This window comes from Herpailurus yagouaroundi, unplaced genomic scaffold (genome assembly GCF_014898765.1).
Source record: "Herpailurus yagouaroundi ecotype Mexico unplaced genomic scaffold, PumYag 208, whole genome shotgun sequence".
Taxonomy (NCBI): Eukaryota; Metazoa; Chordata; class Mammalia; order Carnivora; family Felidae; genus Herpailurus; species Herpailurus yagouaroundi.
The window spans coordinates 1,991,254-2,004,325 of NW_024412439.1; the positions used below are offsets into that span (position 1 = coordinate 1,991,254).

At 56.1% G+C, this 13,072-nt stretch overlaps 1 protein-coding gene across 3 annotated transcripts in view; it reads left to right on the forward strand.

The window, feature by feature from the left end:
* Positions 1 to 13,072, forward strand: part of EPN2 (epsin 2) — a 93,793-nt gene that overhangs the window by 46,971 nt on the left and 33,750 nt on the right. For 2 of the 3 annotated variants that reach the window (XM_040453054.1, XM_040453055.1), the window contains exons 2-3: positions 451 to 1,218; positions 3,526 to 3,696. In XM_040453054.1, the coding sequence (XP_040308988.1) occupies positions 624 to 1,218; positions 3,526 to 3,696 (766 nt within the window). In that variant the 5' untranslated portion in view covers positions 451 to 623. The remainder of the gene's footprint in view (positions 1 to 450; positions 1,219 to 3,525; positions 3,697 to 13,072) is intronic. The other variant, XM_040453056.1, reaches the window with a different exon arrangement.

Here is a 13,072-nt window from a genome sequence, read left to right on the forward strand (position 1 = left end):
ACGCTTAACCGACTGCGCCACCCAGGCGCCCCAGCAATTTTTTTTTTTTTCCTAACGTTTTATTTATTTTTTTGGGACAGAGAGAGACAGAGCATGAATGGGGGAGGGGCAGAGAGAGAGGGAGACACAGAATAGGAAACAGGCTCCAGGCTCTGAGCCATCAGCCCAGAGCCCGACGCGGGGCTCGAACCCAGGGACCGTGAGATCGTGACCTGGCTGAAGTCGGACACTTAACCGACTGCGCCACCCAGGCGCCCCGCAATTTTTTTTTTAAAGGTGGCTCTGTCTCCTCCTAGGGAGGCTGGAGTATGTCCACACCTCCCCCAACCCTCCTGACTGCCCCCCCCCCCCCCCCCCCCCCCCCGGCCGCCCCCGGGCCGGAAGGCCAGAGCCCCCTACTCTCTCCGAGGCGTGCGTTGCTACAGTGAGCGTGTTTCTTTCTTCCTCCAGGTCATGGCTTCTGGCTTCTCGGACCTGAGGCTCCAGCGGAGGACATGACTCTCAGGGATCCTACTCCAGATCTGTTGCGGAGACTGAACCTTCGTTGCAGGGCACGAACTCGCCCAGGACAGGAGAATCTCTCTCTCTGAAGGGCTCTACGATTGTCGCCAAGAAAAGTAACAATGGCGACTTCGTCTATCAGACGGCAAATGAAAAACATCGTGAACAATTACTCGGAAGCGGAAATAAAGGTCCGGGAAGCCACCTCCAATGACCCGTGGGGCCCGTCCAGCTCCCTGATGACGGAGATCGCGGACCTGACCTACAACGTGGTGGCCTTCTCCGAGATCATGAGCATGGTGTGGAAGCGGCTCAACGACCACGGCAAGAACTGGCGGCACGTGTACAAGGCGCTGACGCTGCTGGACTACCTCATCAAGACGGGCTCCGAGCGGGTGGCCCAGCAGTGCCGCGAGAACATCTTCGCCATCCAGACCCTGAAGGACTTCCAGTACGTGGACCGCGATGGCAAGGACCAGGGCATCAACGTGCGCGAGAAGTCAAAGCAGCTGGTGGCCCTGCTCAAGGACGAGGAGCGGCTGAAGGCCGAGAGGGCCCAGGCTCTCAAAACCAAAGAGCGCATGGCCCAGGTCGCCACCGGCATGGGGAGCAACCAGATCACCTTCGGCCGCGGCTCCAGCCAGCCCAACCTCTCCACCAGCTACTCGGAGCAGGAGTACGGCAAGGCCGGGGGCTCGCCCGCCTCCTACCATGGCTGTGAGTAGTGGAAGCGCCCCCCACCCCTTGCCAGCGCGCTGGGCCTCAGGTGGGGTGGGCGCCCTGGGGCTGAGCGAGAGCTTGTATCTGTCCTTCGTTCTCAGCTCCCTGCAGCCTGCGCAGCACCGCCGGTGGTCTGCACCGGGCCACGGCGACACGGGGGCTTGGTCCCTTGGCTGCTCTGCCTCCGGGGTCTCAAGACCCTCTGCTGCTCCGTGGTGTGATTCGGTACATCCGGGCAGGGCCAGCCGGCCCTCGGGGAGACGGTCTGCCCCTTTCCCCCACAGGGAAGGGCCGGAGTGAAGCGACTGGCCTGCCCCACAGACGGTGGGAAGTTGACTGTGTTTGGTAGGTAGGAGGAAACCAACGTTCTTTCTCGATGATAATCTCGTTTCTTTAATCTCATTAAATGTTTGTCTAACCACTGGGCTGCGGGTCTCCCGACCGGCTCAGCGTGTTATTCTACCTCAGCGTCCCAGGGGAGAGAGATGCCAGGGGAGGTCGAGTACCGCACAGCCCTGCTTCTGGGAGATGCACACGGGGCGCATCCCTGGGAGGCCCCGCAAGCATTTCCAACCCCTGGAACTTTAGGGGAAGGAGAAGTTGGTCGACATCTGGATCCCGCCCCCTGTTGGCTGCACAGCATGGGGGGGATGTCTCTGTCTCCCTTAAAGAGGGAGGGAGAAGGCAGAGGCCTCTGCAGGTGCCAGTGTGAGCAAGGCCCCTCTTTGGACATGTGGGCGAGAGCTCTTGGTGATTTGCTTTTGCATGGCTTGGTCTGTGCTGGGTGGGGCTGCTCTGTTTTCTCGTTTTGCATGTCGGATTATGCTGGGCCTTTGCCCAACATTCGGATGAGATTTCAGGGAACAGAAGTGGAGTTCAGGGCCTGACGGAAGCTGGTGTCTGTGAGCCACATTGGCGTCCTGGGCATTCACTAAAAGTGGCCCCGGGAACAGGCACCCTGCTGCTTTCCCTGATGCTGTGTCAAGACAGGTGGCCCTGGTGGCCTGTGGGGACGCAGAACTTGTATCTTATGGCTGTAAAAACAAAAGTGCATGCCCCTACACAGCCTTTCGTTTTGGTATCGGTAACACTGTCAGCATAACACCAGCCTTTTTTACTTCTTACAGATTTTTTTAATGTTTATTTTTCAACGAGAGAGAGACAGAGAGAGAGAGAGAGAGAGAGAGAGACAGATCACCAGTGGGGGAGGGGCAGGGAGAGAGGGAGACACAGAATCCAAAGCAGGCTCCAGGCTCCGAGCCGTCAGCACAGAGCCCGATGCGGGGCTCGAACCCACAGACCTTTAGATCATGACCTGAGCCGAAGTTGGACACTTAACCAACTGAGCCACCCAGCCACCCCATTTTTTTCTTTTTTTTTTTAAAGGAAATTGTTTGTAGCCTGACAAACGCCTGTCGGTCTTTGTGTGGTCATTGGTTCTGCTGGCCGACCACCTACTAACGGCTCCCGCCTGCAGGTGTCAGTTTGACGTTGTCCTGCCACCAGCAGCATTTTGAGAAATGTGTCAAATGGGAGATTTGTGTACCAAAGCCAGACTTCCCGGACTTCCCTAGGAATTCCAAATTATGACCGAGCTTGGAGAGGTTAGCATTTTTCTTGTCCCTGTTTCTAGTCGTGGCTGTTTCCCTCTCAGTTTGAACGGCTCTGCTGAAGCGTAGGTGGTGACCCTCGTGAGACCGCACGAGAAGGAAAGCGACCTGCGTCTCCAGAAGTCTCCGTCTGGGCCAGGTTCGTCACCAAAGTGGTGACGATTGCCCTTTAAAGGGAGAGCTCGTTTGTTGCCCTCAAGGAGCCGCCCCACCCCCCAAAAGTGCCGGCTGTGGGTTGAGCTGGTCTCAGGCTGCCTCGGCTTCCTGCCTGGGAAGTGGACGCGCCTGTGCTCTGCAGCCACTGGGAGCTGCCCTTCTCGCGACGTGCCGGTTGCGGTCATTTTTGTCCAGAAGCCAGAGGATCCGAAGCGAGAGCTAGAATAGCATCCCGTCCATCAACAGCTTGCGGGATGCTCCCCGTGCGGGAGCCGGGGGTTCGGGTCGGGCACCGGTGGCAGGCCTGCCGGCCTTCTGCTGGCCTGCCGGATGCTGTCACGGCCCCAGCTCTGACGCTTTCCGGTTCCCTCAGACCTTGAGCTCGAGCTGCATGTTCAGGGTCAGAATGTGGTCGGCGGGCTGTCCGCCGCCCCCGAGCGCCACGGGCCCCGGCCCCGGCCCGCACCGTGCCGCTCCCACTCCCTCTAACGGCGTGTCTCTCTCTGTGTGTGTGTGTGTGTGTGTCCCTGCCCGACAGCGCCCGAGGCCTCGCTGTGCCCCCAGCACCGCGCAGGGGCCCCGCTGGGTCAGAGCGAGGAGCTGCAGCCGCTGAGCCAGCGCCACCCCTTCCTGCCGCACCTGGGGCTGGCCTCCCGCCCAAATGGCGACTGGTCCCAGCCCTGCCTCACTTGTGACCGCGCAGCCCGAGGTGGGACGGCGGTTTGCTTTTCTCCTTCCTGGAAACGCTGGGCGGCTTGCTGGGGGTGTGCTTGTTGTGTGTCAGTACAGCCAACTCTCTCCCTGTCTCCTCCCCGGCCTCTCGGTCCACCCTCCCGCGGACCCAGGGCCCCCTTTTTCCTGTCTCCCTGAGAGCCCCCCTCGCACCACCACGTGCCACTCGTCAGAAGTCCTGTTGCCATTTGGGTGAGGCATGGGGCGACTGTCCGTGCTTTCCCGGTGTCCCCACGCCCTGAAAATTTGGACCGGGCCCCGCTGTCTGCCAGACCCAGGTGGGGTGGGGGCCAGACACCCTTTGGCTTGTTGAGCCGGAAGGGTGCGGCTTAGATCTCACAGTGGTGGGCAGACCCGAGGGCCTCGGTGGACGCTCGTTGGAAGCCATCAGCCTTGATGCAGTGATATGTGCCTTGATGAGGACAAAATGGGATTGTTTCTGCTTCTCAATTAACTGCTGCCCTTCCAGAAATCCCCATTACCGTGGCAAACAGAGAGTTAGCTGTACTGTCTAGATTCTAGGTCACAGTGTTTGAAGATACCTAATTCAATGGGTAACTAAACGCGGGGCTTCTCTTTTGACTAATTAACAATGTGTCCCGGTCAGAGGCTGCAACTATTGCAGGTTAAACCGAAAGCAGATTTTTTTCTGTTGCCTCCAAGAAAACGTTCTCAGTCTGATCAACCTTCGGCCCGAGTGCCCCGCCCCCACCGCCCGCCCCCCACACACAGAGAAGAGAGCTATTCTCGCCTGTTCTTACTAGAAGGGGCACCAACGGAGAGCCTCTGTGTGACCTCCCCGATAAGGTGGCCCGCCTTTATTCAGCCCTGGAAACAGTTACTGTTCATTCATGCCTCATCAATATTACAGCTTGTTTGACTCGGGTATTTGTGTGGTCACTAGATTTAGCTCTGGGATAGTTTCCTTTGTGCTCCTGTCTTCCCCTAACAGCGTGTGCAGGATTTTGTGAGGAGGACCGGCTTTGCACTCTGCAGGATGAAAAGGTCGAAGGGTGTTTTGAAGGATCATCCAAAGGCCCTTGGGTGGCGCACCGTTTCTTCCACCAGATCTTTGGCGGCCGTTCCTACAGGTTCCCAGTGTTCCCCCCGGGACTCCGGGGTCCCCCTTTGTTTTTCCCGGATTTCATTCAGTAACCGGGAAGGTGTGTTTGGAGTCTTGCACCAGCTCTCCTGGGGGCACGTTGGCTCTGCTGGGACATGTGCATATTAAAATTAGGCCGCCCTGCTGCCCACCTCTCCCGCTGTGGTCCGGACCACACCCTGCGCCACCAGGCCAGTCTTGTCCCCTCTGGTTCCTTCCACCTGGGCGCCTCCCCTGCACGCACACATCTGGCAGGTTGCTCGAGGTGCCCGGTCCATGTGGATTTCTCTTCTCCTGCAGCTCTGGTAGAAATTGGGGCTCAAAGTGAGTAGGTCTTTTTGGCAGCTTCTCGTGTCCCAGAAGAGTTTGGGGCAAACAAGTGTCACACGGTGCCACGTTCCATCCTTCAACTGGTTAGTGTGTGCGTCCCTCTCTGTATCTCACACGTTGCCCATCCTTAGGCTGCTGGAGAGCAGGACCCCCGCCCGCGACGACTTTCTGTCCGTTCTTAGCACCTAACAGTGTTCAGTGCAAGGTAAGTGCTTCACGTACGCACGTCGGTGGGTTTGCTTTGAACACGCCGGCTTGGAATCCGGCAGTGGAGGAGTCAGACGGACACTGGCCGTTCGGGAAGTGGTCTCCTGAAATGCAGGCCGTGATCCTGGAGGAGATGTGTGGGCGGGGCACACTTAGGACCCCAGACCCCGCAGAGGAGGCCCTGTGGGCACGGGTGCAGACTCAGTGTGGGGCAGGGGAGGCAGACGGCTGAGAAAGCCCCTTCGTGGGAGAGCACGCACTGCGGGGAGGCTTTCACTGCTGGGTGGCTGTTCTGACCCACAGTAACCATGCCGGTGTTTGAGGAGACCGTCCTTCCACGAGCCGTACCCATCTGATCCTCTCCGTGCCTCCTTCCTCCCTTTTGCCTCCCGCATACATCGGCATACCTTGGAAACCTCACAAATTCTGTCCTTCCTCTCTAGTTCCATGACCTCAATTCAGTGTCTGCTTTCTCACTGGTTTCCTTGCGGTTAGCCGCCCCCCCCCCCCCCCCCCCGCCCACTCTTGTCCACCTTCCATCTTGAGAAATGAGACCCTGACCCTGGGTCTTGGGAGAGATCCTCTAGATTCCAGGGTCCAGGCCAGAGCCTTTGACACGGCAGGCAACTCCCCTGGGGGTCCTTGGCTGCCCTCTGTCAGCCTAGGTGTGCGGATGTCCACCTGGAGGCAGCACTCCAGGTTGTCTCTGCGAAGCCTGCCCCAGCTGCCCTCTGGCTCCCACATTCCCTCCTTCACTCAGCAAGTATCGAGTTCCTGTCGTGTGCCCAAGCGCAAAGCAGAGTCCTCCGCCCCTACTCAGGGGAAGAGAGACAATAAACGTACGTAAGACACCATACAGGATATTATGTGGTGAGTGCTTTGGAGAACGGCAGAAAAAAACCAAACAAGCATGAGCATGCCCAGCCAAGCCTGAGGAGTGGGGAGGGTGGTCTGCAAGTGTTAAGGAGGGTGTTGGGATAAGCCTAATTGAGAAAGTGATGTTGGAGCCAGGGTCAAAGGGGGATGAGGAGTGCTCGCGTGAAGGCTCGGAAGAGGCAGTGCAAATGCCCTCAGGTGGAGTGTGCTGGGGGGCGGGGAGGGGGTTGTTTGCAGACCCGAAGGGCCAGTGGGGCTAGAGCTGAGTGAGGCGGAGTGGCAGTGGCGGGTGAGGCCTGCCCCGAGGCTGGCGAAGGTGGGGGGCCCTTCTCAAACTGCCTCTGGCCGGGAGCAGTTCTTTCAATTCCGGATCCGTCTCAGACCGATGGGCCTGTGGATGTTGTAGCTATCTCAGGTTGCCCTAAAGCTTTCTAGCCACTTTCTCTCACCGCGCGCGCGCTTGCTCCTCTGGCTCTGTCGGGAAACCACGGTCCTTATCCAGGTGGGTGGTGACAGGCTGTGGAGGCCTGGGGATGTCTTACAGGAGAGCCAGCAGGCTTGCTGGAGGACTGGACGCCGCGGGGGGGGGGGGGGGGGGGGGGGGGAAGAGGAGTTGAGGCCTGCCGGGCGGCCCCCCCCCGGGGGCGGGGGGGGGCGGGTTGGGGAGGGATGCCGCTGTCATCATCTGGCCGCCATGAGGGTGGCTGGGAGCAGAGGTGGGGTTATGCTCTGGCCATGGCGAAATGTCTACTAGACATGCAGGTGGAGGTGTGGGGAAGGTCTGAGAAGTCGAGGGCTTGGGGGAGAATTCTGGGCTGGCAATGGCTTCAGCTCTTTGGCCTCACCTGGCATTCATGTTTCCTTCACGCTTGTGTCATCCCTGGTGCCCCGCTGCCCTCCCCGCCCAAGGCTGGGCCCTGGGCTGGCGCGCGTTGGCCGTGTATGTGATTTTGGCACGCAGCTGGTGCTCAGGACTGCCGTGTGCAGGGGAGGCTGTGGGGCCCAGGGGAGCCTTTCCAGGCTGAGAGGTTGGGGTTTGCCAGAGAGCACCCAGACAGGGCAGCTGGCTTGGGCGGAGCAGGGGTGAGCCACCTGCCTGTTGTTACCCTCCCTCAGCCCCTCCCCCCTGCTCTGTCCGCCCTCCACCCTTCAGCAGGCAGTGGAGAAACTTCAGAAGTTCTTGGGGGTGGTGGGAAACCACATGAAAGGTGGCATGGCGGTGGGGGGGGGGGTGGCTGGGGGAATCGTCCCCGTGAGTCCGGGTGGAGACCTGAATGTAAGACTGCCACTGTCTTCCAGCAGGCACACCCAAACTCAGGGCAGGACCTGCCACCTCCCTCATCTGTCCTGTGGATGGAGGCGGGTGAGGGAAGGAAGGAACGCCCAGCCCGTACACCCCCAGAGCCCGGGCCACGCTTGCCTTGCTCCGGCATCGTCCTGTGTTTGGTACCTCGCGTTTCTGGGTGCGAGGCCAACCACTAGCATTCCCTTTCTTTTTTCTTTTCTTTTCTTTTCTTTTCTTTTCTTTTCTTTTCTTTTCTTTTCTTTTCTTCTCTTACTAATTTTAAAGTAAATCTATTTTGAAAGCGAGAGCATGCACACAAGCTGGGGAGGGGCAGAAAGAGAGGGAGAGAATCCCAAGCAGGCTCACGAACCGTGAGATCATGACCTGAGCTGAAATCAGCAGTCGGGACACTTAACCAACAGAGCCACCCAGGCCCATCCAGCGTTCCGGTCCTTAGACAAAGGAAGGAAGAAGGAAGGAAGACAGAGTAGAAATGCTTGTTGCTCTCTGATTCCCCCGGATGCATCAGAACCAGAGTGGGCAGTTCTGTGTTCGCACACGCCACCTGGGGCCAGGTCTCGGGCTGACCCGATGGGTCCACTGTCTTGGTGACCCCTTGGACACTTGGGCTGGTGGAGCAGCCCCCCTGTGATGTGGCTGGGCTCTGCTCCCAGGAGAGCTTCGGGGCTTGCCTCAGGCCGGCCCTTCTTTTGGGCTGGGAGCTCCTCACGCAGGGCTGCGCCCCCCAGACCCTGTGGACAGCGACTCACCAAGTGATTACCAGAGATTATGAGCATTCCACTTATTTGCTCTGCCTCGGTCTAGAAAGGATTGGAGTTGGCTTACAAAACACATTCGATACCAGAGGATTAAATAGGGGCAAAAGGAAAATAAAATAAGACCAGAGTCACACATAAGTGCTGGAGACGGATCCAAAATTGGCTTTGAACTTCTCAGCCGCCAGCACCAAAGAGGGCGATTTGCCTTCAGTTTCTGGACAAGAGTCTAGGATCCGGATGACGTCCAGGGAGGCCAGGTACCCACTGTGCAGCGGGGGGAGCGGGGCCTAAGAGCAGCCTGCACAGGCCTTCACGGGGAGCACTGGATCCTGACTGCATCCCCACGGCCGGACCACCCGAGCCTGTCCTGAGCCCTACCCCGCTGGCCTGGTGCGAATCTGGGGGAGCTTGAGGTGTCCCCGGGACTGGAGGGTTGGTGTAGTTATCTCCCTCCATGGTGCTCAGCCATTCTGAAGCCCATTAGGGAGAATCTGAAAGCATGCGTGTTTGGGAGGAGCCCAGGGGCACGGGCCTTCCCAGAACTCTCCAGGGAAGCTGGTTCTCCACAGCAGGGAGCCTCAGGGGTGAACCAGAGCCCCTGCGGCCCCTGCCCTGCCAGCCAGACTATGGGAGCCGAGTGGGAGCAGGTAAACACGTGCATGCACACAAGAGGACATTTTATTTTATTTTTTTTTAATTTTTTTTTTAACATTTATTTATTTTTGGGACAGAGAGAGACAGAGCATGAACGGGGGAGGGGCAGAGAGAGAGGGAGACACAGAATCGGAAACAGGCTCCAGGCTCTGAGCCATCAGCCCAGAGCCTGACGCAGGGCTCGAACTCACGAACCTCGAGATCATGACCTGAGTCGAAGTCGGACGCCCAACCGACTGAGCCACCCAGGCGCCCCAAGAGGACATTTTAATAAGGGTTAGGCATCTGAGAAAGGGAGGAGTCCTACACAGGTCTGCTTTTGAAAACTTGAAGATGTGTGAATATATAATCATAATACGTTATTGTTTTTTAAAAGCTACAAACCCAGCCCGCATGTCCCTCAGAAGCCCTTGTGGGGTGTGGACTTGGAAGGAGCCTGGGTCAGCCCAGGCCCCCTGAGAGGGGGGGAGGGGGAGGGGAGCTCTGAGGTGCAGGACTGAGCGGTGCTGCCCAGGCACGGGGTTGGGGGGGGGGACGTGCAAGGGCCTAGAGGCGTTTGCTGGCTGCCAGCCAGGTAATTACCCAGTGTCAGGGAGGCCAGGGGCAGCCACCCGGTGAAGAAAGTTCCCGGCCCTCAGGGGTCCCAGCCCTCAGCGGCAGAGTGTTTTTCAAGAGGGATGGACTAGGAATCTGGTGGGAGATGGGATCCACGGGACTTCCCTTTTGCTGGGGCGAATATGTCCTGTAAGTCACAGGACCCCTGATCTTAGGCAGGCAGGCAGGCAGGAAGCCCCACGGCAGAGGCCGGTGCCAGGCTGTCAGCCTTAGCTTGCTCTGGAGTTAATCCCTTCAGGTGGAGGTAGAATCTCAGAGGAGGCTGGTCAGTAACGTCGGCAGACCCACGGGGGCGGCCGTGTTGCTGACACACGACCCTGGAGATGTTGCTTCTTGCCACAGGGGCTGGGTCCCAAGTGGGTCTGAAAGTGCCGGGTGAGGCTGTCCCCCGAGTGGGCCGTTGCGAGAGACAGCCGCAAGGTGAACTTCCCACCCGTCTGCTTTCCCCGTGACTGGTCCATCTGCTGCTTCGACCTGCCTGAGGAGGGAGGCGGGTGCTCCTCAGTAAGGACACCGAGATGGCCTGAGCGGAACCCACTGTGTCATGAGTGGTAAAGCTGGGATTCCACCGAGTAGACGAATGAACGTACAGCTGCACTCGTTCCAATCATAAGATCGTATGGCTCATCCCGTGTAACGCTTTTTTCTTTTATGGTTTAAAAAAAAGTGGGGTTTTTTTTTTTTAACATTTATTTATTTTTGAGAGACAGGGAGAGACACAGCATGAGCTGGGGAGGGGCAGAGAAAGAGGGAGACACAGAATCCGAAGCAGGCTCCAGGCTCCGAGCTGTCAGCACAGAGCCCGACGCGGGGCTCGAACCCAGGAACCACGAGATCATGACCTGAGCCGAAGTCAGACGCTCAACCTACTGAACCACCCAGGTGTCCCTCTTTTATGGTTTTTAAAAAAAATTTTTTTTCATGTTTATTTATTTTTGAGAGAGAGACAGAGCGTGAGCAGGGGACGGGCAGAGAGAGAGGGAGACACAGAATCTGAAGCAGCCTCCAGGCCCTGAGCCGTCTGCACAGAGCCTGACGTAGAGTCCGAACTCACGAACCATGAGATCAGGACCCGAGCCGAAGTTGGACGCCCAGCCAACTGAGCCACCCAGGTGCCCCCTTCTTTTATGGCTTTTAAAAGCAGGGGTACCTATTTCGACTGTTGCATAATGGGGACCCAGATTTTAAGGAGTTCCTGTGAATGTCAGAGAGTGTAACGTTGAAACACAGCCATCCGAGTTGCTGATTGGGGATTATCAGCTAAGGGTCAGTGTTGTTTTGTGCCATAGAAAGTTGAATTATGAATACAAAATTTGTATCTGTTTGTCTTTAAAAAAAATTTTTTTTTAATTTATTTATTTGGAGAGAGAGACAGACAGCAGGAGTGGGAGAGGGACAGAGAGAGAGGAAGAGAGAATCGCAAGCTGGCTCCACACTGTCGGCACAGATCCCAACGCAGGGCTTAAATCCACAAAACAGTGGGATCATGACCTGAGCCAGAACCAAGAGTCAGGTGCTTACCCGCCTGGGCCATCCATCCAGGCACCCCTCTGTTTGTCTTTAAAGCAGACTTTGTAGTATAGGTAAACAGTGTTGTTTATAAGCTCATAGTAAGTGGAGTATGAAACAGGGACAGGGAGCTTTAAGTCAAGGTCGACAACAGTTACACAGCTGTGACAGTGCCTGGGTCATGGCTGCCCAGTTCCATAGTGGCTGGCTTCAAATGGTCCACTTCAAGAGGGCATTTAAAACGTCCTTAAGTAAAAATAAGAAGGAAGGTCTAAAGATAGATTTTTTTTTTTTTTTTGGTATGGCAAAAGAGACTGTATGATTTACTTATAACCCCCTGTATATCATGTTCCTCTCTTTTATTGTGTTCACAGTACTTTTTACTACTTGAGTTACCATTTATTTCATTCTCTTTCTGTCTCCCTGCACTAAAACACACTCCAAGAGCAGAAGCCTGGTCTGTGCTCAGTGCACAGTGCCTGACCCGGGGGAAGGCGTTCAGTAAACACTTACTGAATGAACAGATGCTAAATAAACCTTAATCTGTCTTCCTCCCTTCCTCCCTCCCTTCCTTTCTCTTTCTTTCCTCCCTTCCTCTTTTCTTTTCTTTTCTTTTCTTTTCTTTTCTTTTTTCTTTTCTTTTCTTTTCTTTCCTTCCTTCCATCGTTCCTTCCTTCCTTCCTACCTTCCTTCTATCCATCCTTCCGTCCATCCATCCATCCATCCATCCGTCCATCCTTTCTTGGTATTTCTGTGTTATGCTCATCTCTCTTGGTGTTCTGCCCCAGGCATAAGCATTAGTCTTTTGGAAATATATTTTAGAGGCTTTTCCAGAAATAAAGAGACACTTTACATATCTGTGCAGTTTCTTGGTGCTTTAAGGTTGAGTTTAGCAACAGTGTAATTCATAGATGCTGGGTTTTGTCTATTAATAAAAAGCTGTTCCTCGTCTTGCTGGCTGCCTTTTTTTTTTTTTCTCTAAGCCACTTGCCCTCAGGCCGGCTGCCGAGAAACTTTTAAATGTTCCAAAACATCCCAAAGCCTGGGCTGCACGTCTGACCAGTGAAGTCAGAACCTCTGGGCTGGGCCCAGGCTTCACAGCGTGCGCCCGGGGCCAGGCACTGCGCCTCCAGTGGTCCATTCCGGGTCAGCTTTTGTTCAGCAGAAGCCTTCTGTTCTCCCCTCTCTCCAGCCGATGCCCAGTAGCGGTGCCCTTTCAGAAAGTTACAGTCGGCAGGCAGAACTTTCAGCAGCTGGAAATTGATGGTGCCGATTGAATTAGTCTCCTCCTGCCGACAGCTTAGTCCAGCTGTGGGGAATAACCTGCACCCTTCAGACCAGCTCCCTGGTGGCCCACTTCTCCAGTACGAACTGGTAAGCCCAGGGTGGACCTGAGCTGAGGACCTGCGGCCATTTCATTATAAAAGTAACACGTGTCCATTCGTGTTCGTGTAGAAAGTGCAACACAAAGAAGACAAATATCCCCTAATCTTATTACAGAAAGACACAGCCTTCCTTTACACGTTGGTACATTTCCTTTCGGACTTTTTTCTAAACATTTTTTGTTCCAGGAGTGCATACATGGTAAATGCAAGTTTGTGTCTCTGGGTTTTGTCTCATAACATTGTAACAGAAGCGCTGTCTCCCTTCCTCCCACCCTGTGAACATTCTACCAGCTGCACTCAACATTCCGCTGGGTGGAGCTTCCTCGCTCGTCCCGCCCGATGCTGGACCTGCGTTAACTCTTCTGGCTAACGCCAGACAGCCCGGCCATTTTCAGTGCCAGGGTCCCACTCCCTGGACCGTGAGCACAGGAGGCTCCGAGCCCCCCGGTTGTGCGGTTTTGTTATGACCATCTTCCTGTGGGCAAAGCAAACAGGTTCCTAATCGGGAAAGGAATTGCAGGCCAGATCAAGACCCACATCCCCCAAAGGCGGCTATACTGACATCTGGACCGCAGGTCTGAAGACCGCTCCACGAAAACAGAACAAATCTA